Raw genomic sequence first — 27,570 nt, forward strand, 5'->3', positions numbered from 1 at the left:
AGCCCTATGGGCAACGCTGTATGAGAACACGCGAAGCGCTATCCTGACAAAATTTATGCTGCTGATAAAGAACCCGTGCGTCAGAGCCTGTCAAGAACGCGGACTCAGATAAGCTCAGATTAGGGCGTTAGCTCGACTGCAAGGCAATTCACGTGACGAGAGCTTGTCTAGGTTCACTTTCCTTCCCAGCTTCACAAAATAAGCCAAAATTTGTCTCCCGTATTTCCACCCAAAACGAGTTGGGTGTGCCCGAAGTTATATAACCCCTGCCCAACGGCAGCGGGATGGAGGTGGAGGTCACACTTGTTAGGCGATTCAACCTGCTAGATTATTATGTACATATCTAGGTTTTGCGCCGCATCGAACGAGTCCGACAGGTGTGTGGCGGTCGACGACAAATCGGCGCAGGGTATAGCGAAGCCGCACCCGAGCTCGCCGCTCCGTCAATTTTTCTTGTTTCCGCGTTCATGCCTCTCCACAACGGCGCGCCATGACTTCAAGAGTCTACGAGAAATTCGGGGCCCGGCTGGACTCTACCAGCGTTCGCTTCCGCCGTCTGGAATGGGCTGCGAGTGACGCCGTCGCACGGCTCAGCTCGTCGCGGCGCCGGTTCGTCGCGACGTGTGCCATGATAGTTCTCACGCTCGCCTTGCTCGCCTTGCTCGTCTTCCTCACTTTTGGCTCTGTGGTATTCTCTGATTTGCACGAGCTACCATACGTTGCCGACGCGGCCACGCAGGCGCCCGCGACCAGACGCCTTGCTTCTAGTGCGCAGAATGAGACACTGGGCTTCGGTGCCATCGCATACCTCAGCATGCCCTACCGCTCCGACCGCCAGGACGCCATGGAGCTGCTCGGCTCTGTCTACGGCCTTAACTTTACCTTCATCCCCGGTGTGGACGGTGCCGCTATCGCTGACAAGGCCAAACCGTTGCATTCGTACTGGCTGCGGGCGCCAGAGCTGGGCTGCTGGCGCGCTCACGTCAATGCCTGGCGCTATCTGCTAGAGTCAGATTTTGAGACTTTGCTCGTGCTAGAGGACGATGTCGACTTTGACGTCCACATCCACGACATCTTTGAGACTCTTAGCAGGCAAATGCAACACAATCGTATTCGCATCACGCCGCCCACAGAGCACGAAAAGAAGGCGGCACCATACGGGCTCGACTGGGACGTGCTTTTCGTCGGCCAGTGCTCCGACCACTCGAACGACGATCGCCTGGATCTCGCGCATATCTATGAGGACCCAAACGTGCCGTCTCGCCCTGACACATTCTTCCATTTCATCGGCCAGATGGAGTCGCTTGGCATCCGGGACGGCAACTTCGGTAAGATGCGCGTCATTGCGCCGTCCTGGAATCCCGTGTGCACAATGGGCTACGCCATCACACGCAGAGGGGCAGAGCGACTCATTCTCGACATTTCCTATCGTGGAATCACTGCGCCCGTCGATATTGACATCATTCGAAAGCTTCAGCAAGGAATCATCCGCGGGTATACCATTACGCCGCCGTTGTTCTCCGCGTGGCGTGTTGACGGCGCGAAGGATAGCGATAACCAGGCACTCGAGAACGATCAGAGCAAGCTTGGCACAGGAAATCTGAACGGATACAGTACCAGTTTGAAGATGAGCGCTCGCAAAGAGATGGTCAAGATTCTCGATCTACACAACTGGGACGATTTCCAGCGAGTTTTGCCACCCAAACCGAATCCGACAATGACGGCAGCGGAGGAGGCTGAAGAGCTGGAAGAGCAACGCAAGGCCAAGATTGAAAAGAAGGAGATACAGGAGGCATGGATAAAACGGAAACTAGATATGGGACAAATTATGGAGAAATGGGGTGGATGATGTAGTCCCAAATTAGCATTTTAACTGACAGGAGTTGGGTTGTTATCATATCTGCGTCATTAACCCCTCTCGCTTTTTGCTTTGAATTGAATTAAATGCATGATCAATGAAAGGAGAGAATATTTTAGTTACGCATCACTGTTCCTGTATTCCCGGGCCCGCCGGGCCAAGTGAGCGCGGCGAACTGGCGCTAGTAAGTAGCGCAGATGCACAGCCCTTAACTGTCTGTCATGACAACACTCTGGAAGCTACTCCCGTTGCTCAATCGGTCAGTTTTCGACCACAAATTATCATAAATTCTATCTACATCGTTGGCACCAGGGAGAGCAACAATAGGCATAAGCGTATCTAACCGACACTGTCCTTCAGAGAATTGAAGCAAGCAATCTATAGTCGTGATAACAAACACAAGAAGAGTTGAGTCGCCCGGCTGAACTCGTCGATTTGTCCCGTCCCGCTCTTCGCCAACATGTGACACTCCGACACAGCCGGAATTTTCCGGACCAGCTCGGATAGCTTCAACACGACTAATATCTACAGCTACGATTATTTTGCTCTCGCTTGACTTCTCTTTGACAGATCGCCTGCGTTCTATATTTCCACCTAGTACTCACCCCCTAAAACAATCTCTTTTAAATATGGGTTTGACTCGTACTCTTGTCTATTCCGGTTCTTTGCTGAGTCTCTCTGGTCTTTGTATTTATCAATATACGTCCCCAATACGGCAAGACACTTCACGACCTCTAGCTCAGCGAGTGGCAAAGCAGATTGAAACTTTCAATACCAATCGGAATCTCGTTGACTGGACTTACCTATCCTTGCGACGCAGCAAATCAGATTTCACAGCAACGCAGGTTCCGACGGCCAAAAGCGTCATGTTGGCCATGTTCAATAGCTGGGTCATGGCACCTGAGCGAACCTTTGCAAGACTATTTACATCCTCCTATTCTCCAGCGACAGCTACGGTTGGAGAATCCTCCTTCGGCCTTTTCGACACGGTCTACTCGGACAGTGATAATGTCATTCTATATTGGCGAATGCGCAATAAATTGGAAGGGCTACATGTTATACGAGCCATCGATCAAGGAGAGGATGTTGTTTTTCAATTTGATACGGTATTCTGGAACCCCGTGCGCCAAGTCCCTCCCGCAAACGCATTCAGCAATTATATTCATACGGTTTATGCGAAAATGCTGTTGCGAGCTGCTGTGGCTGCGGTTTAAAGTCAGGGCGGCGCTATATCAATTATAAGAATGAATATGCTCTCCACTCAAAATATAAGTAGTTCTATTTGTCACCGCCATACATCCACATATTTCGTCAACAACGTATTGCCAAAATAACTCAAATATTAAATTTTCACAAACCAAATCCGAAATATATAACACAAGTAGAGATTTAAACGTTACTTCAATTGAAGACCGCGCTTGCTTCCGGTGAAGCACACTTTTATTATTCAAATAAATTCCCAATGCGGTGTAACCTGCGACTCATATTAACATTCGACCCGCTCACGCGACGCCCGTTAAGGTAAATAATCCGCGGCCACCGGGCATCAATATCCCACTTCGAAAAGTGAGAGAGGTGAGTATCCTGGACACCCTGGAGTAACGATCACAGTCGTGCCTTCCAACAATCAGCGAAAGCCGTCCCTTTCTCATGGTTACGCGATTCGAAAGCCGCTGCGTAGCAATCAGTCATAACTGTCTCCTCCCCATTTCTTCGCTTTCTTGGAGAAATGTTCTCATTTTCTGTGAAGAATAATGGCCACGATAATCACAGTAATAAACTAGCTTATAGTTCGCATTGTTGTGCTGCTCACGCTTGTCCTCTAACAAGACGATATCGCCCGACGACTACCGTGTACCCGGAGGAGAGACGCTGTTGGGAGGTAGACACACATGACCTCGTTCTGGGCGTTATAGAGTGTTCCGGTCAGTAAGTAATCTAATTCCATGTTGAATTAAAATTAATATATAATGCGAATTCTGACCAGTAACAACAGATACAATCACTGCCTGCCTCAAGATAGCACTACTTCTGAACGCCCACCAACATGCTTTGCACATGTCATTTCTTCAATCGATAAAGTGACCAAAAACCCTTTAACATCTTGCGTCTGAGGTCAACAAGCGCGTCGGCGACAGAGCGACCTACCAAGCCTGAATAATCGTTAGCAAAAGAATTAACGCATAGTCATGGCAAACTTCACCGGTGCTTTGCTCGTATTTCTCGCAGACGCGTAGATAAATTATGCGTGTTATCCAGATCGTCTCTTTTGCGTACGAATATCCATGAAGTCGTTATTCGTGCACCCCTATTACGCGAAGTGAGTTTGGTCCAACCTTCAATATGAGGTGGTAAACCAGGGTGTGCTGAGTATCTCTACTGGAGCAATTATATCCCGGTTCCACTAAGAAAATGTTCTGCTCAATCGATAATCACGAGGGCCTAACGCGAAAGCAACTGATTAACCTCGACCGTCTTGATCCCAGCTTGGCATCGCAAGTCTCACGGTTTCGCAATGTTGTTGAAGTTCCTTGAGCTTCGCGTTCCTTTCTATCGGTGAACTATATACCCATTCGGTGAACTCTATGCCATGACAATACTAGCCGGGCCCAGAACCAGTCGACGACGATACATTTGATCGAATTATTGACGTGGGAATACAAATCCACTAAGACACGGCAACAGATAACTCTTCAGCACTGACATTCTTATCCCGGTACAATCGAGAAGTTGGGCAGTTCCACATATGTCTCGAACTGCAAAAGGAAGCCTGGCAACCTCTCTGCAACGGCAAGGCGACGGCATGAGACAGTCGAGCCCTCACTTACACGGCATCAACGAGGATACGGTCCTTGATGTGCCGAAGGATATATTCTTTTCAGTAAATTTCGCCATTAGGTCGATGCCAATTCTTTACAATATTCCAATATGAAACAGACACCACTGATACTTCTCCCAGTCGGATATTTTCAAGCTGAATCCAATTATCTCTATCAGCCCGTCTGTTAATTGTACCAGTGATCACGCACTTCCCATCTCTCCTGCGGACCTCAGTTCGGAATGTATTCTCTCTGCCTGTGGATGATTGTGAAATAACTCTTAGTATCCATGGCTCATCTGTGATAGATATTGTGCCTGCGTCCAATTCAGCAGCCGCTACATACAAAGGCTTTCCTTCTAATCAACTTTACCTTTGCGAGAATATGGCCTTATATCATAGTGGCCTGGCTGGAGAGGCTCGTCAGTTGGCGCTAGCTCATGTCCAGGGCTTCGCAAGGTTACGCGATACGGACCAGATGCAACGACAGGGATGCCCAGCATTGAGAGAAAGTTTTTTCAGTTACAGAAGGATTTAATATCAGTCCACCAAGTGCCTTATCAGGCTCTGCAAAGTAGTAGAAATGAACATCTCTACGGATTGCTCTTCTGCCCGCCCATGGTCCTCCTGTCCTGATGAGCACTCGTAGCGACAGGTATCGATCACATCGCGACGAATATCACAGTGCAACAAAAACCGGCAGCACCGCTGTTGGGGCGTATCGCTACAGAACCCTCGCCATATATGCGTCAGTTGACCGCACAAATTAATGAAATATACAAACGACCGACTCGGCACGTGACCAAATTATCGATTTCACATAGCTTTATTTTGGTACAATCGGTAAGAAGTACTAACCGGCGGAATAATATTGGCGATCCACTCCACTCATTTGCTCACAGGGATGGAATGACCTCCAATTCCATCCAATTTCGTCCATTCCATCTTGGCTGCTGTTACGTAATCCATCCATCCATTTAAGGTAGGCGTGGAATTGATGGATGGACAGACTTCTAGGGTTCCGGTTTTAAAGGCAGGCGGCACCTTAGGCTTCGCTACAGCTTCAGCACGGTAATTCTTGTGTCTTTGCAAGTCAGCACTCCTACTATAAGACAGCAATATGACAGAACATGACAAGTCTAATAGCCAGACGACGGAAAATGCGCCTTTAGCTACCTTAGAGGATATCAGGATGTCTGGGACACTCTTCCGTAGGAAGGAGTTTCGAGGGTATGGGAGGTCAGCCCGTGCTGCTAACACGTCCTCGTGTGTGGACCTACGCCTTCGATATTCAACATAGCGACGACGATTAACGGCGGTGTGTTTACCGACTTTGTGTCGACAAGGAAAATCGCCATCAAACGGCGGAAAGATTTTCACACGAAATTCAACAAAAATCGAGAAGAGTCTCGCCGCCCGGCATCACCGCTTTCTCATTCTCAACAGGCGTACACTACAACAGATGAATACGAGGAGTGTCAGCGTTTTCACCTGGACTCGGACCAGGATGTTGTTAATCCGTTAGCGTATTGGCACGAGAAACGAAGTCTTTATACGCGGCTAGCTCAACGACGTTCTCTCGGTGGCACCGATGAGCGCAGATAGGGAGAGGTTTTCTCATCTTGCGGTGGAATGTTAAACTTTTCGCGTAATCGTATGGAGGCCAATAATATAGGTATTTTGCAGACTCTGCCCTCCTGGCAAAAGGCTGGTCTTTCAAAGTAACGAGCACCTTTACAGCTGCCCGAGTCGCATAAGAAGTCGCTCCAGGAGTGGAAGTAGTTGTTAGGTGGTCAGGAGGGAGAAGAGGAGTTACAAGTTTTAGGGGCTAATGAGAAAAAGCGCTAGACGGCGCTGGGCTAGTCATCGACGTGTAGATAGCTTCAACGTATCCATTCCACTGTCCGTCCACTCACTGATACCCTTCGTGGATCCATTCCATCGCGAATTTGCCCTTAGCGTCCACATCCATTCCACGGAACCCCTCTATGGAATGGATGGAATGGATCGCCACACTTTATAGCATATACAGTTTTCGCAAGATACGAGATATCATAGGATGTAGGACATAAGTTAAGACGAAGGACATCAGATAGCGGAGCTGGATGTTGTATAAATCGAATAAAGATGGCCCACCGTCGTCATCGGTGGTGCACCATCAATCAAGTCTTGATTAGCTATCTAGTCACTCCTCATGGATTCAGCCAAAGTATTCGTCGACAACATCGACACCTTCCTGTCTCGCATCCAGGTGATCATCGCTCAACAATTATTTCTGTGAGGTTGCCTGTTGAAAGAGTAGTTTGGTTGACCATGAAGCACTGACGAGAGAGGAAACTTGATTTGTATCAGGATCACGCCTCATGCTGGGTGAGATCAGTGTGACTTGGCTGTTAGTGGAATGGAGTGTTTGTCTAAACCCTGAAAAAATAAATATAATAATGAAATGAACACCAAATTTTTATAATTAAATCCGGTCGCGACGTGTTTGGAGGAGCCTCACAAAGTGCGGCTTTGATAACATTATGGCCGGCACCAATGAGACCAAAGGACGGCTGGGACTGAGATGGTAATGGTGACTTCGAGGACAGAGACGGAGACGGAGACGGAGATGGAGCAGAGCTCTGCGAAGACTCGTATGAGGACGACAGCCTGGCGGTGTGAGAGACCTAAAGAGCTGGCGTAAGGCGGCGGGCTATCTCCGGGTGGTGCCGGTGCCGGTGCCGGTGCTACGCATCGCCGTTGGAGTGATTTAGTTCGGACAAATGAATATAACTTTGATATGCATTGGAAGATAATCGCCACTAATTAGCTGAGGGTAATTGGCCATATGGAATGGGAAGAGTGAATGTATCAAATTGTACGCAAAACCCTAACCTCGTGAACTCGTACCGCATATGATAGATTGGGCGAATGATTGACATACACGGTAATACATGACGAAGTTTTGAGGCACATATCGTAGTAGAGTTGGGGCATGTCATAGGAGAGTTGGGTGCCCATGGTAGGGTCAGTTTCGTTTTCATTTCATTGAGAATTTTCAAACGAGCAACAGTAGTATCTGATATTTTGTGTTTGACAACCGCATATTTTAAATGACGTGATTTCATACATGTTTAGTAAAGGCTCTGGCTCATCACATAGTGCGGCGCGTAATAATGATGTGAATTTGATCGGATGTCGTTGCGTTGGAGCTGAAGCTTTTTAACTCGCTCGGAGTTATGCCGCAATAGGCAAATCACACCTGGACGATACATATAATGGAGATTCGTGCCAACGTCCACTCTCGTGCTAGCCCTGAAAAGGACGGTAGAACTATTTTCATCTCCATCAATAATAATCTCCTTATTTTTTCGGGAATGCCGGATTTCTGCTGTGGGGACCGAAGTCACTGTCAAAAAGTCACGTTGATTTCATTAGCCCCTGCGCCGCACAGTTGTGCATCCGAGAGAATCTGTCTCACACACGCACGTGCAACATTTTATTGGCTGTCGGATCTGCGATAGGTTTGGTCTGGCTATCTGCATGCCTGCATTGCTCGCACAGTGCTATTGACCTAACTTGACATAGACCGAAGCAAATCTGTACATGGCAAAGATGTGAGGATCGCTCAGGGTCAAAGACTCCCGCACGTGGGGACTAGGAACGGGAAAGAGCAGGAATGGGGCAATATGTACCGGAGCCAATGGCTGCGTCCCACTGCACCCATGTCGTGTCATCCGGCCACTATCCCGTGCCCTCGACTTTTTAGCTATTATTAAAGAACGTTTAATACTCCGGGTGCCATTTCCGTCTGCACCTGCAAATAAATATAAGACCTCAACGGTCCTTGGCACTGAGGAATTTCTTGGCGGCTTCCAAGTTTTGACAGCTCTCGGCAGGAACATCGCAATGGACAACAACGTTGTTCATCACCATGGCCCTGTAGCGGGTCAAATTCCTGTTCCTCACGGTGGCCAGGATTATGATACTATCAATGGCCAGATTGTCGACAGTTCTGAGATTAGCGACGGTGCTGCTCTTGATTCCAAGGACGAAAAGGCTATCTTCTCATATTTGCTTCATCCGGATGATAGCTACGACGAGAATGGCACTTATTGGGCTGATATGAAATTTGGACAGAAAGTGTCTTTCATTACCAAGGTGGACAATGCGGAGACTAAACGAGAATTGGGAAATCTTTGGACAATGTTCAAGAACGACCCTTTGAGCCCGGTTTCTTGGTACTTCAGGGAATGCGTTATTCCTGGTGCTGGTTTAGGTCTTGAAGGGTATGTCTTTCTTATAATGAGTCAGTTTGGCTTTCATTGCTGACTACGAATTAAAGCTATGTTCTATTCTCTATTGGAAACGTTACGCCTCTGTTTCAGAAAACTTGGCCGACGTGCTGGAAATCTGGCAAAGTTTGCAACAACACATGGATTGCTGCAACGACATATCTGGAAGTTTGTGGTATTATTGTTGGACAAATCATGGTCGGTCTGCTTGGAGACAGTGTCGGTCGTCGATTTGGACTAATTCAGGATGCCATGATCATGTTTATCGGTCTGCTTATGCTCACGGCATCGTGGGGTGTTACCCTTAACGGATGGGTTATTTGCTACGCCTGGTCGTTATTCTTTTATAGCGTAGGTGTTGGTGGTGAATATCCCATGACAGCTACCTCAGGAATGGAGAACGGTGTCGGTTCTGGCAAAGTGTCTACTAAAGAAGATCGTCTTCATCGTGGACGTAAGGTCCTCATGGCATTCCTGATGCAGGGCTGGGGTCAACTTTTTAACCAAGTCCTTTTGATTCTTTTGCTTCTTATTTTCCATCACGGCAGCGGTAATCCTCCATATTCCGAGATTGCGACGCAATGGACTTTCCGCGTTAGTTTTGCAATTCCAGCATTGGGCACCTTGTGGTTGGTTTACTATCGTTACTATAAGATGCCCGCCGCAAGTAAGCAGTTGGCTCTCGCTAAGAAGAAAGCTAAGGTTACTGGATATGACATGGAGTCTTTGAAGTTGGCATTTACATACTTTGGACCTCGCATGTTTGCTACCTCTGTTGCGTGGTTTGCTAATGATGTGTTCTTCTATGGAAACAAGCTTTTCCAGAGCCAGTTCATTTCTGTCATTAGCCCGACATCAACGAGCGTTATGGAGGGTTGGCTTTACAACTTGATCAATGTTGGTGTCAGTCTTGTTGGCTACTATTTAGCCGCTTTCTTGATCGATCACAAACTCTACGGTCGCAAGAAGATGATGATCGTTGGCTTCCTCATGGATTTTATCCTATTCATTGTTCCCGGATTTCATTACAAGTACTACACCGAAAAGACGCATATCACTGCTTTCCAAGCAATGTACTTCTTGTCTTCCTTCTTCAACCAGTTCGGTCCTAATTCGGTCACTTTCCTTGTTGCTGCCGAGGTATTTCCTACGTCGATTCGTGCTACGGCCCATGGTATTGCCGCTGCTGCTGGAAAGCTTGGTGCTCTTTTCGCTGGAGTCTTATACAATTACATTACCACTCAGCAGAAGTTTTACATTGTTCCTTGGTTCGGTCTGCTTGGTATGCTTGTGACTCTTCTTTTCATGCCTGATACAACCGGTCTTGATCTTAAGGAGCAGGATCGTAGATGGCAGTTTATTCGTGCCGGCAATCCCCAAGACTACCACGGAGTTGCGGTGCATCCAAAGCATTTGTCTTGGTGGGAAAGGTTCCGCGGCATCGGAAAGAATTATGACCCTGCGGCCGATTACGAGCAAAGAGTGCATGAGATGAAAAAGGATTGGGAAGCTAAGCAGGCGAAGAAGTTCGACGAGTCCGAGAAGCTCGCCTATGATGACGACGATACCGAATTTAGCGATGAAGTCAGGTCTTACTTGGAGAAGACAAGTCCTGTTATTAAGCCCACGAAATAAGTCGATGCCTAGGCTCTGTAGCAATATTAATTTTTGGAGATGAGTTGTGCGATTTTGGGATTAGTGCGAGAATTTAGGGCACATTTTAGTTAGTAATTAATGTAAACTTGGTCTGCAATTATATATTCGACTAAATTGGAGAAGAAACATTGTAAGAATAGAGCTGCAGCAGGAACGGCACCGTTATCGACCCGCAAACGATTGCGGAAGGATGAACTAAGCTAAAATTGAAATGAGCGGTAAGTGGATTGACGTCATACGCTTGGGTAAGGGAAGTTGCTCGAGCCATGCGGTGACGTCTTTGCGGGTGAACAATATAGTAGTTAACAAAAAACGCGCAAAGCCAGCTCGGCTCCCGATCTGTCAAGCCGCCAATATTCAGCCAGGGCAAATAAATGCTTACGTTGCTTATGTGGAACATTCACGCTGTCCTTGAGAAATAAGAGATACTAAGCCCGACATCGCAAACGACTGCATCACACAAGAGGCTTTCGCCCACAGTAATTATCTTGATCTTACTCAATGGGTCGCTTGGTGAAACTTATCGGATCAGGCATAGGCCTGACTACAGAGGCTTTCAAATCGCATCAGTCTCAGTCTCAGTCTCAGTCGCCGTCGCCAGCGGCCGGCACCAGTAAAAGTGCTCCTGTCAACCCGCCACAGTACAGCGATGATCGTACACAGTCCGTGGGTTTGCCAACAGACCCCGGAGACCAGCAAGCCGACGTCCACGACGAGTACGACGACACCGAGGATTCTGAAGAACACGAGGAGGCCCGCGACGAGGATGACTGGGACCTGGACGATGCCGTCGAGGAGTACACAGGTTCGCGGGCCGGGGAGGATCAGGAACCCCAGGTCGACACCGATGAGCTATTTCGAACATTCATGGCAGCGATCCCGCCACCTCCAAATTCAACCGACATCACAAAGTTACCATGGCCCGTCATTATTCCGCAGAGAAGACCGCGTGACAAGTCTCGTGGTTTTATTCGCGCCTATGCTCCGGTCCTCGAGGGCTGCGGCATAGACCAAGCGCTGTTCATGAACTTTCTGAAGACTTTCCACCAGGCAAGCAAGGCAAGTTTATCGATTACAATTTAGTTTCACATGAGTTTGTGTAATGCTAGTCCTTCATGTCTACAAAATATTCTTATTTCTATGTGCAAGTCCTCATCAGCTAATCCAACCTCTACAGTCCTCCCGTTCCCTCGAAGTCATCAACCTTGCGGCTGTCGCTGCGGGCTTCGTTCCATCGCCGACGGCCATGGCTACCTCCATTGCTGTGCAAGTTTCCGTTGGCATTGCCAAGGAGGTCCAAACGAGACACAAGTTCGTGGTGGTTGTACCTTGCTGATGATATAAATGGTTCCGTTCATGCACTCACACACGCTGTACAGGACTAATTCCTTCTTGGACAAGATAAACGACGAGTTCTTTAAGCCACGTGGGCTCTTCTGCCTGATCATGACTTACAAACCTGACCAATCTGCGCCGCATGAAGTCGTTGACATCTCTCAAACTGTCCAGCAGACTCGTGCGCCTGCTTCGTCCACGGCTAAAGAACATCTCAAAAACCTTCGTCTGTCGAGCGGTAAAACTTACGGTGAGGTCGAATTGCCAGAGTCTGCACCCCTCATATTTCCCGCCCTTGACAGTCTTACCAGCCAAGAGCATAATAAGCTCAAGCGGAGTCAAAAGTTTATTGCTGACTACTTTGACAGACGCGCGCAAGCAACTTATGTACGTTGTATGAATCTGATTCATGTTCTCAAACGTCGAAGCTGACAGGATTACGTCGTTCCAGGCCGCGCAAAACCCCGGTTCATCCCTGGCCGTGCCCATCGATTCTCAGTTTGCATCTCGCTACAGCGATCCTAACCACCCTGCGAATAGTGGCTCTCTGATCGCGCTTGTGACAGGAGGCAAGGTCGACCCAAGGAGAAGGAAACGGGAACGACGAGCCAGAAGAAGGGGGCAAGATCCGTCTACTGCTGCGGTGGCCTCACGGGAGGGTAGGATCAAGCGGATGTTGAAGAAGGTGAGGCACACCCGAAAATTCATGATTGCGTAGCTGCAGGACATGTTGACTTACAATTATTTTAGGATATCTTGTACCTCATGATTGTGAATCTCCCGACGGACGAGGATATGGAGCTCTCTAACGCACAGGTGAGCAATCTTATGACCGCAGCATAGTGTCCCAAACGGTGTTATGAAAGACAGCAACAAAGGCAGACGTGGGAGGCAGGGAGAAAATGATTTTGTTTGTAATATCCTTTATACAGTGGTAAAAATGACCTCCAGCCACGTTTCTAGGTTCAAAGCCTGCCGGTTCCAGCCGCATCGCGTACGAAGCGACTTCACAGGAGGAGGCAGCGAAAGTGTACAGAATCGCGACTGAAAATGGCGGCAAAGATAACGGCGAGTCTGGAATCAGGGAGAAGATTGGTAAGGGACTGTTATCGTGATGGCAATAGTATCGAGTTTCTCCACGTTACTCGTGACTAGCGAGTAGAATTTTTGGCAGCGTTGAACTGAATCTCAATATAATTAAGCTACTTACGGCATTCTAACGGGAGTACTCCCGTCGTCGATACATCTTTAATGCATACATTTTAGCTACTATGGATTTGTCAAGGAGCTACTCAATCGAAGTCATACCGATTAAACTAAACGCTGTCTGCTTCGTCGCTCTCAGTGGGGACAGTGAATTTGCGTTGTCTGAGAGTGCCGCCACTAGACTTTAGGAACTCGTCGATGGAGTCAACTGTCAGATCCACGACATCCTCGGTTTTATGATTTGCATCCCACTCCACGAGCTGATCATTTGGAATCTTGATTACCGTCCTGCCAAGCTCTCCATTAGAGAGGCTGTAGTTGAGGGTCCTGCGCTGGTAGCCGCCAATCTTGGGCAAAACCTTACTCCATACCAGGTAGTACAAAATACAAAGACCAATGACTCCCACGGCGACAATGGCATACGTTGCGTAGAAAAAGCTAACATCGCTTCCTATCAGCGTACCATTTTTCGGCGGGACAAAAGCAATCGCAATGACGAAAGCGTCGAACAGGATTGTGATAATGATGATGGGCAATGGTGTCTTCCAGCCAACATAACCCAGCCCCCTCGCCCTTCGCTGACGCCTCACCAGCAGAAGTCCGATAACAAGAATCAAGTTAAAGATGTATGTAGAAAATCCACCGAGGTCGACAATGATGTTGTAGGCATCGCCAGCCGGCGGAGCAATCATAACACTCGTATTGACGTGCAATGAACAACGGCCCAATTGGGGTTCCGAAAGGCTTGGACTGGACCCAGAATTTGGGAAAAAGGAGTAGCCCTGACTGCCACACTCACGAAGCGCTCGTGATTGAGAAACAATGGCCGCAATCAAGTGACCTAGGGCACTGAGGGCCACCAGTGAATTCAACGCTTTGACCGACTTCTCAGTGCAGAATGTATTCTTGAAGAACAGGCCAGCTGACAAGTTGTTCCCACTTTTAATATCGTTGACAGTGCCCCCGCCGGCGAACAAAGCAGTGACGACCAGGATGTAGAGGACAAAAATCAATACCATGGTTCCGGGAACGAAGTAGCGGTAGATCTTCAGTGGATTCTTGGATTCACCCACAACGTTGAACACATATTGAGTACCGCCGTAACTGAAGGATGCTGTGATAATAGCATTCGCAATAGCCTGAGCGTCGGTGGTAGTTCCTTCCCACGAGTTTTTAAAGTTAGCCAGAGCCAAGACAACAGGGCCAGAAATGGAAATGAACAGAAGTGTTTTCACGACTTTAAAAAACCCAAGGACTTTGGACAACTTGAGCGACCACTTGGTACTTAGAGCGGCTGCGATAGCCACCGCTGTGAGACCACCAACACCGATTCCTCTTTCTCGCCCAGTGGTCGGGGTCACCTGAGCGGCGTTCAAGACGAACTGACCAAATGCCAATGCCGAACTATTAAGGTAGGAAAAGATGACCGTAATTGCTGCGAATAGGGTAGGGATAAGAAACTGCGGTTTCGGCTAAGCCTGTTCGAGGTATGCGACTTCCCCGCCGGAACTCTTCTTGAAGTACGTAACGTACTCGATGTAGACGAAACCTTGGAAGAGAGCGATAATGAACCCGACAATCCATAGCACATAAGATGCACCGACCGAGCCCATACTCTTCAGAATTGCCCGGAGTAGCAAAGATTCCAGTGCCGACAACACCCGATATGACAAGGTAGGATTTACCAGGGTATTGCGTCGAATTCGTGGCCCAATCTTACTTTCAGCCTTGGGGCTATTTTAGAAGAAACTTTTTGCGGACGAAAATGCTGAAACCCAAGCCGTTTCACGTGAATGTTGAAGATAAATGGAGAGAGAGCCTATTTAGATGTATAATACGTACTTTCCTTTTGACACTAACGTCTACCGACACAGCAAGTCTGGAAGAGTCAGCAAAACAATATCAAAGGAGTACTACGAGTGTCGCTTCTCTGATGATAGGGTGGATCGTGAGCATCGGAGAACAGAAGCACAGCAAATCCAAATTTAGCAACCCGATCCACAGCACGGTGAGCTTCAGGGCGGTATCTTTTTAAGCTTGTGCTGCGCGTTACATGTGACATCGACAGGAGCATATTGCCATATCGATTGGAATCACACGGTCAAAATCACAGTCATGATCTCGAGCGTTAAGATCAGTTTAAACACAACGCCTACGTTGGTGATATAGTTAGGTATTTGGCAACATCTGAGCTTAACTACCCATTACAATCCATTCCACCAAACCGTCTTCTCAGTTGCGAACTGTGCCCTCAGCTTGATATCTGCGCTCGAGGCTCCCACAAGTACATCGTATGTATCCTTCTCACTGATCCACGCGTTCTCCGTCTCGTCCCAGAATGAGGTCGCGCGGTTAATCTCAAGCACGATCTCAACGGTTTCCGATTTACCGGCAGCAACAGTGACCTTGCTGAAGCCCTTAAGCTCCTTGGGAGGCCGGCCGATAGACGGGTTGTGCTGGTGGATATAGACTTGGACAACCTCAGCGCCAGCTGGTCCGGAGACGTTAGTGACTTTTGTCTTGACAGTGAGCGTGCCAGCCTCAGAATCGACCCTGACAGCCAGATCCGAAAACTCAAACGTGGAGTAGGAAAGGCCGTGACCAAACGGGAAGAGGACGTCCTTTTCGACAGCCTCGTAGTAACGGTAACCTATGTAGATGTCTTCGCCGTATAGAGTTCGGCCTCGCTCGGAGCGATAATTGAGGTACGCGGGATTATCCTGGACTTTGATAGGAAAAGACAGTGGAAGTCTGCCGGATGGATTGACGTCGCCGAATAGAATGTCAGCAATGCCGTTGCCAGTCTCGTTACCACCGTACCAGGCCTCAACAACGGCCTTGGCTTTCGAAATCCACGGCATTTCTACCGGTGTGCCGGACTGCACGACGACAACCGTATTGGGGTTCGCGTCTAACACTGCGTCTACGAGGGAGTCGGTCGCTCCAGGCAGCTTCATGCTAGTGCGATCGTATCCTTCTGACTCCCAGTCACCGCTCAAACCTACGGTGAGAATAACCTGATCCGCAAGCTTAGCCGCCTCAACTGCCTTCTTTATCTCAACGTCAGGGTTTAAAGTCTTGGCGACACCGATTCGCAGACCGCCACCACCGGGAAGATCCGTGATGGCTGGCCCAAGCTTGCACGTACTGGAACTACCAAATTCGACTTTGACTTCATAAGTTGTTCCAGCTTCAAGGCCAATTTTACCAATTTCCTCGATTGTGCCGTTGTTAAAAAATGCTTCACCTTGTCTCTGGACGGTCTCGTTATCGACAACAAGTTTGTCATTCACGTATAACTTAGCCGTGCCGTATACGGTCAGTCCGAACTCGTAGACACCTGACGTGTCCGGCATGTAATAGCCAATCACATCTGCATAGAATACTGGCTTGCCGTCTAGCACTGGGTGTGAGTAGTCCATCAAAATAATGTTTGTATCACGCAACTCGATTTCGTCAACGACAGTGCGACTGAGAGTGGATGGTGGCTCGGGATAGGCGCGGAAGATGACGCCAGGTTTGCCGGACGCGGTCTTGCACAAAGGACCGAGCATGGGTGTCATCTTGTGTGCAGTACATCCTTCAACATATGTAATGGTCCTGGTCACTTTGGCCTTGATACCGTCGAAAGGAGAGACTGTATAGTAGGGCAGGAGTGATGCGGATCCGCCACCGCAGAAAGTGGCGATCTTGGCATTCGGTCCAATAACTGCCGTGGTCTTGTCTTTACCGAGGGGAAGGATGGTGGATTCATTCTTGAGTACGACAATAGATTCGGCGGCAAGTTGACGAAGCAGGGCCGAGGTCGTCGGGGTATTGTTTGTAGTCTCGGGCGCAAACTCTGGAATGCCGCTGGCGGCGGCTTTGTCGACGAGCTTCAATACATTCCTCACGCGATCATCAAGAGTGTGTTGAGTAATGGTGTTTGCGTTTAAGGATCGTTGAATGAGATCTCCGCGGAATGCAGTGGGTCCGGGCATTTCTAAATCGAGACCAGCGTTGACAGAGTCAGCAGTCGAATACACGCCAAACCAGTCGCTCATGATCAGTCCCTTCCATGCCCAATCACGACGAAGAATTTCGTCAAGAAAGTATGGATTGTCACTTACGTGTCTGCCATTGACTTTGTTATACGCTGACATTATTGCACCTGGCTGAGACTCCTTGATGGCGATCTGGAACGGCAGAAGATAGATTTCACGCAAGGCCCGGTGGGAAATGATTGCATTGACTGCATGACGCTCGTGTTCCTGGTCATTTCCAACAAAGTGCTTAATAGTAGCGACCAGGTTCTCTGACTGTATACCTTTGACGATGGCGCTAGCACTTAAGCCGGAAAGGGTTGGGTCCTCGGAGAAAGACTCGAACGCTCGGCCACCGAGCGGCGATCGTTGCATGTTAACGGTTGGCCCGAGAATAACATGAGCTCCTTTTGCTTTTCCTTCGACTCCCATCAAGCCTCCAGCATCAGTGAGCAGGGCCGTGTTCCAGGTCGCTCCAAGAGCTGTCCCACAGGGGAAGCATGCAGCAGGCACGCCGTTAAAAAAGCGAGTACCGCGGACGCCATTGGGACCGTCAGATAAACGAAGCGACGGCACACCAAGTCGCCGGACCGCGTACGTATGCCATGAATCGATGCCTGACTTCAATTAGAGTCAATTCAAATTTCAAATTTCGACAGCCGTACCAGAAAGCAACTTGATTTTTTCAGATGTAGTCAGTTGAGAGAGAACGCTTTCAATATCTATGGGCGCCATGGTGGTAATTGCATGTTTGAGATGGACACGGCGGAGAGGGTCGAATTATAGCGAGTCTGCCTCACGCGGGGATGCCTGCTTTGGGCCAACAAACAAAGTTTGCCTCAGCAAGCCTCAACGGCAATTAGGGCCGATAACCCGCCGGTTAAACGAATGCCCCAAGTTAAAGTTCCGCTTGCCTTACCAAAGCTACACTCTTTCCCTTTTAAGTCAAGAGTCGATTTACTCACGTAAGAAAAGGGCGTATCTGTAGTAATCCAGAGGGGGTGTAGCTTCATCTTTCCCCTAACCGAATTGCTGAATTGCCATACAAATGCGCCGAATGCATAAACTAAATTAAGTGCAACCATAAATTAAATGAGGTCCCAGTTTTCCCACGTACACCACGTGGTTTACCCTACACCTTGAACTTAATTTCAGATCCCGTTTACGGGATGGCGGCCCGACGGGCCGACCAGTCCTCTCGTGAATGGTGGAAAACTACTTCTGACATTAAAGCATCGTTCTCACCGGCCCCGCACGCGCATCTCGCCATTCTCAAGTTCAGGGTGTTCTCCTGTCGACAAATTTAGGGTTGGAGTTGCTCTCCCGTCAGTGGTTCTTGTGCGCTGACTAGCTCAACCAGGCTCAAATGTTAAGAGTGCTAGAGTCAACTTCCGTTGAATACTCGGTTTGTTTCGACAGACACGCGGGCGGCTAGGGAAAGGGTAAAGTCTCTGAGGTCAGCGATCATGATTCCGAAGATATGTTTCGAAGGAATCCAGCATGTCCTGTCGACCATGGATCACAACAGCCAGTAATAAAGGTTCATGAGATCCCGAGACCCTGTAATGGTTCAGGGTTCAGGGTTTTTTGCGTTCGGAGTAGTAATTCCGCCAACGGCAACAAGGCGGGCCACGTTTTTCACAACAGAGACCTGGAATTTGCATGAAGCATGTCTAATTATGGTGTATTAGAGGGTTGAGCTTGATTTCAATGGGTTGCCAAGGTATCGATGTGTTCGAGGGGTCAATGCACTCGAAAGCGGACTAGATCAGAATCTTATAGCTTCAGCAATTACAATAACTCGTTAAGTTTCTCAGTTAATCTATGGCTTAACTGTCAGGAAAGAACTACCTGTCACCTATGAATACTTTACTACTCCATGCGCCGCACTTGAAATACATACGAGGGTCAAAAAAATGCTCCAGGATTCTCAATGAGTTGAAGCGTTACTTGAACGCGTCTTTGTAGAAAAATTCAATGAGCATGTTTTTATCAGTCCTGTGTCTCAGATGCAAAAAGAGTTGTGCGCATTCGGGAAATGTTTCTGATAAATAAGATTTTCCTTGCAGACATGTACTTAGCTAGCAAGACTGGAGCGGACTAGGTCCCCTTCCGAACCAAAGACGAGCGAGATTTACATAGTATGTTAGCATCCGAGCGACCACAACTGACAATAACAAGAGGAGAAATACAGGATTGTCTGGAAGGCGATAGAAGTTCTACACGGAGATTAATAAACTAATGTGGCTTTTTGTACCCTGCTTGCTTGTCTCTCGTTGTCTACAAGTTAGTTCTTCCTTTTCTTTGTGCCCATATTTATCGCGGCATATTTAGGGTCTTTAGGCTAGCCCGTGAGGCATTGAACGGGGTGTTGGAGATAAACGCATTCTTTATACAGAATGGACACAACTAAAACTCTTGTTTGAGGTGGGCAACTGTAGGTGCCGGTATATCTAGGCTAGGGAAGTTATATTACCTTCCAGTGATAGTGCGATCTATGCTCCTGAGAGCTCCTGAAAGATCCTTCTTTCTGACTGCGTTGTACGAAACGGACATGCTGGGTTCGTCCATGTCCAGCTACCACATATACAGGCGGCAACGTCGTACACGTTCTGCTGCGCGCCGTCACCTACTTGTACCTGCGCTGAGACCATAGGCATATGGCCCGTGACTCGTCAGTAACATTGCACTATATGTGTCGGACGCGAGTAAGATGGTCACAAAGTCGATTGTAGTAAAAACCTAAATAAAGTCGCTACTATCGAACGTTCTACTATGTCCACGTATCACTATAGCCAACAGAGTAGGAACCGCCAGGGTTCAGGGGAGAATTATTCATTATTCGGCGCTCACTCCAACTATAGCCATGAACAGAGAAGCCATTAAAGTGTACAGACACATCTTTGTTTGCCTAACTGCCTTTGAATTTTTGCTAGGAGGCAATTGTACAGTCGACGTCCAAGCTCGAAGAATAATTGTAACTTGGAGGCCCCATATAACCGTTCGTGCACGCCATGAAAGTAACCCCTCTACACACATCTTGTTTATAATAATTGTGGAGTTAAATTATTGATTATTTCGTCATTAGCGACTCCCAGAAGACGATGAGTAAAGTGTGTGATTAACGATTGGCTAAATCCAATGTAGACGGTTAAGCAGTGAAGAATATAGTCTAGATTGTCAGTAGAGCAGAGATGGTCACATTCTGAGGCCAGAACTTACAATATTGGTCAATAGTATCTATTGTGATGATGCGCCAAATAGTCAGAAATACTGAGGATGATGGCCGATAAGACAGATTTTTTAGGGCCGCTGTAAGACAGAAAAGCTTCGGCGAACTTGAACCCACTTTTACATGAAAAGATACTAACTATGTTCGGCATTACGATAAAATATAGCTAAACATTGGACTGACTTCGTTTTAGCTTCTGCATTGACTGTAGACAGTTCCAAGCAAGGTACATAACTCGCTAGCCTACATCAAACTGTTACCCTTCCATGTTCACTGCATGTTAAAATTTCAGTCCGGTGTAGCAGACATGGCGAATGTTACATATGGAACACACATTCTGGCTAGATATGTGTATGGAAATGTGCTAGAATATTTTATTACGTTTACAACTCGGGGATCTAGGGACACAACAAAGAAAATCGTCCTGTGGAAAGAAATAGATTCTACAGAATATGGGTAACTTGAGGTCCGGGCGGTGATACCGCCGATATACACCGACCCGGTATCACTGTACAAATGGAATAATAATAGAGGGAATAAATCAACTACGATTAAACTGCCATAAATCCCTTATTTGAACACCTACCGGAACATGCTTCCACTTTTCATACGAACAAAACGCTGACTTGCTAAAATCACGGTCGATGAAGCATCTCAGCAAAGCTGTTCCAATAACGCTATACCGACAACTTAGCAGTATCCATTTCATCCGTGCGGTGGCTGTAGTTACGAAAATATGTCTCGCGCCCTCGTAATATTACGCTCGCGATAATCCGAAGCGAGTTAAGTAAGCTCTCGCCAGTGCCAATTTGGCCGGTCCCTTGTAGTCTCGGCAACGCGTTCAGTCTGCAGGCAGGGAGAAGTTAGCATAATCTGCGTTATCAATCTGTAATCACATTGAGCATCATGCAGAATACCGTCTACTGCAAGCCTTATGTAAGACTGATAGATTTCTCAGACGTGGCGACGACCTGGCGTTGTAGTAGAGCATAGCTTTTTTAATTATTGAACTAACTATATGGATTTTTATTTGTGTTTTTAATCTTTATTTTAACTGTTTGTTGTAACATATGCATTATTTATGACCAGGCGTTTCACGATGAATCGCCTATACGTCCGTCTCCCAGGTCAGAGGCGAAAAGTCATTGCGTATGCCATAGGTGCTGTCCTGGGATCAGGCCTGATCGTCTTCACCCAAAATTTGTCATGCGAGATGTATATTCGTGACGAATGCTGACATTCAACACCAGTATACTAACGCCACATTCGCGCTGCGTTCACAGAAGTTCGTGCTTCTCCGGCACGATCACTAGAGGTTTATACAACCGTTCATGACCTCGACAGCCGTGCCCGCCAGTGTGATCTGCCGGATACTCTCGTCCAGGCCGCTGTCAACGTCAACGCTGATTTCGCTCTGACGGCCCATTTCAACGCCTTGTGTCATGAGGAAATGCAGACTGTCTCCGCCGCGGTGTCTCTTGAGGGACAGGAAATGCAGCCAGAGCGCTTGCGGCACTGCCGGTAGCTGGGTCCTCAAACCCGTTCGCCATCATTCGAGTCCGGATATGGTGGGTTCCGTCGGCGGTCACACATTGGAGGAAGTAGAAGTAGATGCCCACGAACGACGGACTCCATGCTGGATCCAGCCTAACTTGGACATCTCCTGATGATACACCGATTGTAGCCAGACTGCGCAGCGATGGCAGCTCGACTAATACGAATGTCATACCTGGCACTATGGAGACCACAGGCGATCCGGGCAAGTCTAGGAAGCCTAACTCAGTCAAGTCGCGGCGCACTTCGAGTGATGGCTGCATGGCCAGTAGCTGCTCAGCACTTACTGTGGTATTATGGATGTGTACATCTTGCGGAATTGCTGCGCGAGCCAGGCGCGTAGCAAAGTCGTAGGAAACATTGACTGGACCTGCCTTCAGATTGAGCTTACCGCGGACGGCGCCGAGAGCGGACATCGCGTAGCAAGCGGCACCGATGGTCGGATGGCCCGCAAACGGCAACTCTTCGGTAGTGGTGAAGATATCCATCGTCCAGGACGGGTCTTGGCCGTCTGAGGGGGAATGACCACGTTCATGCAGAAAGACAGTCTCGGAAAAATTAAACTCCCGCGCGATGATCTGCTTCTGCACCTGTGTTAGTGACACAGCGAGCGGCACCTTGACGACAGCCAGTGGGTTACCGGCGAAAGGTCTAGATGTGAACACGTCAAGCGTCACGTAGTTCAGTGTCGTGGGAATCGCAGGCGCGCTACTCATGATGGACCAGTTATAGGAATATGATCGAGCTTTCTGTTTAGAGGATGATCCCGACCTGACCCCTGATATGCGTATCGTCTGATTTGAGAGCAATAAGAATTCGCGGATACCGATAGACTAGATATCTTTCTCCTCGATTGCGTCTGGAGACTGACTTATAACTGAATGGACAGGTGACTAATGGCACGAAAATTTGTCACGGAGTCTGACTCACCACTGGCTCTACTGCAGAGACCTTTCAGGCCAAGAAAGTTTAGAGTTCAGAAGAAAACTTATACTGCCATAATAGATATTGAGGGTTAGGGTACATTAGATTTCTATACATATGTCCGAAAACGGCTCTGAGCTGATTCAGATTATATTATGGGTTACCACAGCCTGGCGACGCCACGGTTGGACTGTCAAAGCAAGCAAATTCTAAGGAGATTGCTATAGTAATTCTGGGAGAATTTCCATAATATAAAGAAAATCATGATGACAGTGCTGTTGCAGTCTCGTACAGGTACATATGGACTGGCAAGCATATTAAAAGAAAAACCAAAACAAAGGAGATGTTCGGAACAAGGGCTGGTGTATCGAAAGCGGAGTGTCCAAGCTCAGTTATCGTATCTTGAATTTTCTTCCCGTGTGATTGTAGTTTTAACACCCAATTCATTGGCGATCGTGACCCGTATCATAAAGCGATCTTGCATGACGTCCAGAATATCGGAAGGGTGATCAACCTCAGAACTACACGTTGAACAACCAGGAGTTGTGAGGTTTTCATAAATGCAGAAAGGGGAGTAGTGTAAGTCATGGCCTCGTGATAAAGCCCTCAGAATTGATCGCAAGCACAGTAAGTGTTACAACGAACATATATTTTCCTCTATATACGATGACATGGCACTAATATTCGATTTTTTGTAATTGACAAAACTTGAAAGTTTGGCTCCAGACCCTGTAAGACTCGCCGAGATTTTGCGCTCTCTCGCCCCCTCTCTCTCTTGCTCACACAACACACACACGCCAATTGTCTTTTAAACCCCGGATTGCCATCGTCGGCGGCGGACACTCAGGCCTGGCGCTCGGCCTACTGGTGCACCAACGCGGTATCCGCCCAACGATTTACGAGTAATGCAGCAAGCTGACCGCCACAGGAGCTCGCCAAGCCGTCCGGAATGCTCGTTTTGCACGCCGAGTCTGGGCTGAGGGTGATGCGCGAGTGTGGCCAGTGGGACGGCTTCCAGGCGGCCGTCGGCGACTGCTCCGAGATATGCTGTGTCCTAAACCCCCTTGGCACTTTTTTGCTTGACACCGACGAGGGCGAGCTCGCATACCGCCCGGAAATTGCGCGCAACGCACTCACTAAATTGCTGATGGAGAATGTCCCATCGGAATTGGTCAAGTGGAATCATAAGATCACGGCCGTAAAGGACGCCCGCAACGCGATCACGGGAGCGACCTAGATCACACTTGACTTAGGCGCCAACGGCACCGCGACATACGACTTTGTTGTCGGCGCGGATGATGCGTGGTCCCGGGTGCGCCAGCTGCTCACGGACGTCAAGCCTTTCTACAGCGGTGCGCGGTATGTGACGGTGACGGTACGAAACGCCTCGACCAAATACCCACATCTAGTGGGCTGAACGGCTCGGGCACGCTCGGCGGCGGCGAGGTTGTTAACCTGGCGCTTTGGGACTCGCTGGACCTGGCGTACGCGCTCGGAAGAATGCTCGAAGCCGAGAACGCGGCCGCGTGGCAGACGGCGCTTGAACCGCGGATGCGCGAGTACGAGGAGACGATGCTGTTGCGGGCTAAGGAGAAGGCAGAGGAGACGGCCAAGAACAAGGACATGGCGGCTGCTGGCAGGTGCCTGGGGGGCAGTAAAGGGGAACTGGGAGTTGTGAATCAAAGACCAGATGAGTAGAGAAACCCAAGAATATAGTTGTATACTATAGTGTAGATACTAAGGACGTGATAGTCAGGGGTTTGGGGGTTCGTCCTGACAATCGCAAAATTATTGCGTTAGGGATATAGTCAATCTAGACGAGCCAACTCACTACTTAGATACTCTTCCCTCTTTGGCGACCGCAGCTTTTCTTCAAGTGGTAACACATCGATGTGTCTTCTGTCGACGAGGTTTGGATTCACCAGATACTGGATAGGTCAGGTTGTCCGCCGTCTGCGAACCAACCTGGCTGAGCAAATCGCACTGAAGGGGTTCGACTTTGGGTCTGTTCGTTATCTGAATTAATAGGGGTAATAGAGGTAAAAAGCTTTTGCACACGTTTATTAAGCGGTTCTTATGACAATGCGGTCTTCGAGCGTGAGAAATATCTTAAATCGTCAAGGTTACTCGTCCGAACGCAGTGCAGAGTCGGCAGTACGAAGGAGACTGGTACGTGTCTCAAGCTGTCAGTAGTTGTACTAACATAGTAAATTCGTATAGAGTTTGGATAGTTGGATAATATATAGTATCCATCCACGACCGTGATATGTAAAGGAATCCAAACGATTAACAAGCAATTGTAGCCCGTAGAAGACGCGGTCCAGGGTCGCGAAAAGGGTCGCGAAAATTCACGGACGGGGGAGAATTGATGATTGTGCAATACGTCCTGGACCTGGATTTGCGATTATTTCATTCCCGGATCTCTGGTGCGAAGATATGGCGGATCGTTTACTTGTTGGCAGCAACTGGATCTCGAGATTTATTGCGCGGCATTCCGAACTCAAATCACCTTCCTTATGCAGGTAGATTACAAGAGGGCCCCGGTGCGACGATGTTGATGTGATTGGCGGCTTGTTTGAGCTCGTACAGAGCATGATTACCAAATACGGCATTCAAGAGGCAGATATTTGCGACCGACGAAACTGGCTTCAGGATGGGCATTATCTCGACTGTTATGGTGGCCACAAGCGCAGAACGACGCGGACGTCCGAAAACGGGCCAGCCTGGACGGGAATGGGTCACCGCTATTCAAGGCGTCAATTCCCAAGGCTGGGCAGTCCTGCCGTACATCATCGTTGCAGGTCAATATCACCTCTCAGCTTGGTATGATGATACCCGGATCCCAAAGTTCAGGGGACGAGCAACATGGCCAGGTTATTTAATCCATCTGGGTTAACACTTCCCCGAGTATTTTACCCACGTTTCACTGATTTTCATAAAAATGAAAATTGTATCTGTTGGTCCTTGGAAAATCCTGGGTTCGCGTGGCGTACTGCATCGTCGCAGTTTACTGTGAGTGGCCGCACTAAAGGAGCCATTGTTCTCGGTCTGTACAATGGCCCAGAACATTATTGAGATTGTCGCAGAATGCTTAAGAATTATTATTCTCATGGAATGACGCGCGAAATTGTATGTTACCATCGCAGAAGGGCGATTTAGCTTACAAAACACGATTGTCCTACATGTGATCCAGTTCCCGGCAATCAGGGTTTGCACCAGAGTTATATATGAATTCTCGTATGATGTAGACATTAATATTCCTTGCGATGGTCAAACCAGTGTCTAGGGCTGTTGACGATACGATATCGGCGACTTTTTACGCTACGAATACGATATCGGCGAAATAAAAAGTCTGCCGATATTTATTCGTAATTTTATCGGCGGATTTTAGCTGCCCCCGATACTATATCGGCACCGATATATATCGGTACCGATAAAAATCATGTGACTTTTCACGTGACATAACCCCTTACATGTATTATCAAAATCTCTAAAAGTCTGCTTTAGATGATGGTCCAGGATACAGCTACAGTCCGTGGCCCCCCTTTCCGTCTCTCTTTTGCTCATCGTTTTTTCCGTTTACTAACCTTTTGCCTAGAAGACCCGGTTTAATCCAATCTAAATCGCTCATATCTTTACTTATTTAAGCAATAAATATGGCCCTTAGCCCTCGACCCAGCCGCCAGAGGCGCCTAGACTACCGCCTTCTGAATGACGGAAGTGATGAGGAAGCTCCATTCGAAGATCGTATAGAAGAATTGCCAGCGGCCCCCGATCATTTTCCTTTGGATTACTTGACTGTTGATGCCTCAGATTCCGAAATCGAAATCTTTCCTTCCCAATCTCAGGATCCTACAACCCCTGTAACCGTGGAATCCAGTTCCTCTATTATTTCAGAGGGTAGCCGCACCCTTCAACGTCACAAAAGAGCTGGACCGGCTACTGAGTGGATGTGGGCGTATTTCGAGACCACAGAGTACAATCGGCCATGGATAATGAAGAGGACCAAAAGCAAGAGAATTATCGACCGTGACATCTGTTGCATTTATATTGATGAACAGACTGGGATCCGATGTCATTGGAAGACTACAGATTCTGCAAGGCAAACATCAACGTCAAACATGGCGAGACATCTGCAGAAACATTCAATCTACCCGCCCGAGTCTATTGCCGAAACTTCTGGCACAAATAAACAGCCTGCTATCGCTACCTTCTTCAAAGGGAAGCAGAATCTTACGGTCCAGCAACTTCTTGAAAAGAACATTTTACGCTGGATAGTTACGGAGAAACAAGCATTTACGACTATTGAATCACCAGCATTTCAGCAGATCTTTTGTGATATCCCGGGAATCAACCTACCTCTCTCCTCGCGCCATACAGTTCGGCAGCGACTTCTCGAAGATTTTATGATACAACGTCTCCAGTTAAAAGAAGAGCTTGATTCTACTTGCAAGGCGATTGCATTATCGCTCGATATCTGGACTAGCAAGAACCATCTTCCGATCCTAGGGATTATTGGTCATTGGCTTACCGAGAACTTTGACTACCGAGAGAGAGTGCTGGAATTCACTGAGCTGCGTGGATTACACAGTGGAGAGAACCTGGCCGTCGCAGTCAAAGAAATGCTAGAGGAGTTAGAATTGCAATCCAAGTTGATTTCCATTACCGGAGACAATGCAAGAAACAAC

General features: G+C 48.1%; 9 protein-coding genes across 9 annotated transcripts; 5 read left to right on the forward strand and 4 right to left on the reverse strand.

Annotated features, from left to right (window-relative positions):
- The first annotated feature begins 428 nt into the window (after positions 1 to 428).
- V1508DRAFT_427637 (uncharacterized protein) lies at positions 429 to 1,980 on the forward strand. The gene has a single exon (XM_066941707.1). It carries the CDS (start codon positions 491 to 493, stop codon positions 1,847 to 1,849), a length of 1,359 nt encoding a protein of 452 aa, XP_066792480.1. The 5' UTR covers positions 429 to 490; the 3' UTR covers positions 1,850 to 1,980.
- A 6,395-nt stretch (positions 1,981 to 8,375) lies between these two features.
- Positions 8,376 to 10,797, forward strand: V1508DRAFT_44450 (major facilitator superfamily domain-containing protein). The gene is made up of 2 exons (XM_066942398.1): positions 8,376 to 8,947; positions 9,004 to 10,797. Exons 1-2 carry the CDS (start codon positions 8,568 to 8,570, stop codon positions 10,586 to 10,588), a joined length of 1,965 nt encoding a protein of 654 aa, XP_066792481.1. The 5' UTR covers positions 8,376 to 8,567; the 3' UTR covers positions 10,589 to 10,797.
- Positions 10,798 to 11,359: 562 nt separating this feature from the next.
- On the forward strand, positions 11,360 to 12,527 carry V1508DRAFT_327360 (uncharacterized protein; the record flags this gene model as incomplete). The annotated part of the gene is made up of 4 exons (XM_066936626.1): positions 11,360 to 11,691; positions 11,759 to 11,920; positions 11,989 to 12,331; positions 12,396 to 12,527. Coding segments are annotated over 4 exons (969 nt in total), but the record flags the coding sequence as incomplete, so codon positions are not given.
- Positions 12,528 to 13,232: 705 nt separating this feature from the next.
- On the reverse strand, positions 13,233 to 14,763 carry V1508DRAFT_444558 (amino acid/polyamine transporter I; the record flags this gene model as incomplete). The annotated part of the gene is made up of 3 exons (XM_066942399.1): positions 13,233 to 13,271; positions 13,375 to 14,622; positions 14,647 to 14,763. The coding sequence occupies 3 exons, from the start codon at positions 14,761 to 14,763 to the stop codon at positions 13,233 to 13,235; spliced, it is 1,404 nt and encodes a 467-aa protein (XP_066792483.1).
- A 591-nt stretch (positions 14,764 to 15,354) lies between these two features.
- V1508DRAFT_444559 (glycoside hydrolase superfamily) lies at positions 15,355 to 18,223 on the reverse strand (the record flags this gene model as incomplete). The annotated part of the gene is made up of 2 exons (XM_066942400.1): positions 17,838 to 18,223; positions 15,355 to 17,789 (listed from the first exon to the last, which is right to left on the reverse strand). The coding sequence occupies exons 1-2, from the start codon at positions 17,905 to 17,907 to the stop codon at positions 15,355 to 15,357; spliced, it is 2,505 nt and encodes an 834-aa protein (XP_066792484.1). The 5' UTR covers positions 17,908 to 18,223.
- Positions 18,224 to 21,299: 3,076 nt separating this feature from the next.
- On the reverse strand, positions 21,300 to 22,674 carry V1508DRAFT_444563 (uncharacterized protein; the record flags this gene model as incomplete). Its single annotated transcript, XM_066942401.1, has 3 exons — positions 21,300 to 21,767; positions 21,801 to 21,818; positions 21,892 to 22,674. 3 exons carry the CDS (start codon positions 22,672 to 22,674, stop codon positions 21,714 to 21,716), a joined length of 855 nt encoding a protein of 284 aa, XP_066792485.1. The 3' UTR covers positions 21,300 to 21,713.
- A 1,157-nt stretch (positions 22,675 to 23,831) lies between these two features.
- V1508DRAFT_435673 (uncharacterized protein) lies at positions 23,832 to 24,580 on the forward strand (the record flags this gene model as incomplete). Its single annotated transcript, XM_066942076.1, has 3 exons — positions 23,832 to 24,080; positions 24,120 to 24,241; positions 24,292 to 24,580. The coding sequence occupies 3 exons, from the start codon at positions 23,832 to 23,834 to the stop codon at positions 24,578 to 24,580; spliced, it is 660 nt and encodes a 219-aa protein (XP_066792486.1).
- Positions 24,581 to 25,610: 1,030 nt separating this feature from the next.
- V1508DRAFT_44736 (uncharacterized protein) lies at positions 25,611 to 26,267 on the reverse strand. Its single transcript, XM_066942447.1, has one exon. It carries the CDS (start codon positions 26,132 to 26,134, stop codon positions 25,775 to 25,777), a length of 360 nt encoding a protein of 119 aa, XP_066792487.1. The 5' UTR covers positions 26,135 to 26,267; the 3' UTR covers positions 25,611 to 25,774.
- Positions 26,268 to 26,538: 271 nt separating this feature from the next.
- Positions 26,539 to 27,192, forward strand: V1508DRAFT_361758 (uncharacterized protein; the record flags this gene model as incomplete). Its single annotated transcript, XM_066937201.1, has 2 exons — positions 26,539 to 26,858; positions 26,901 to 27,192. Coding segments are annotated over 2 exons (612 nt in total), but the record flags the coding sequence as incomplete, so codon positions are not given.
- Positions 27,193 to 27,570: the final 378 nt, after the last annotated feature.

This window comes from Lipomyces doorenjongii (assembly GCF_038497915.1).
Source record: "Lipomyces doorenjongii strain NRRL Y-27504 unplaced genomic scaffold V1508scaffold_127, whole genome shotgun sequence".
Lineage (NCBI taxonomy): Eukaryota > Fungi > Ascomycota > Lipomycetes > Lipomycetales > Lipomycetaceae > Lipomyces > Lipomyces doorenjongii.

What these genes read in the sequence shown, in the direction of transcription:
- V1508DRAFT_427637 (XM_066941707.1), top strand. Translation starts at nt 491, where the DNA reads ATGACTTCAAGAGTCTACGAGAAATTCGGGGCCCGGCTGGACTCTACC.
- V1508DRAFT_44450 (XM_066942398.1), top strand. Translation starts at nt 8,568, where the DNA reads ATGGACAACAACGTTGTTCATCACCATGGCCCTGTAGCGGGTCAAATT. An exon ending in GCTGGTTTAGGTCTTGAAGG is followed by an intron (nt 8,948 to 9,003) that starts GTATGTCTTTCT and finishes TACGAATTAAAG; the next exon opens with CTATGTTCTATTCTCTATTG.
- V1508DRAFT_44736 (XM_066942447.1), bottom strand. Translation starts at nt 26,134, where the DNA reads ATGTCTACATCATACGAGAATTCATATATAACTCTGGTGCAAACCCTG.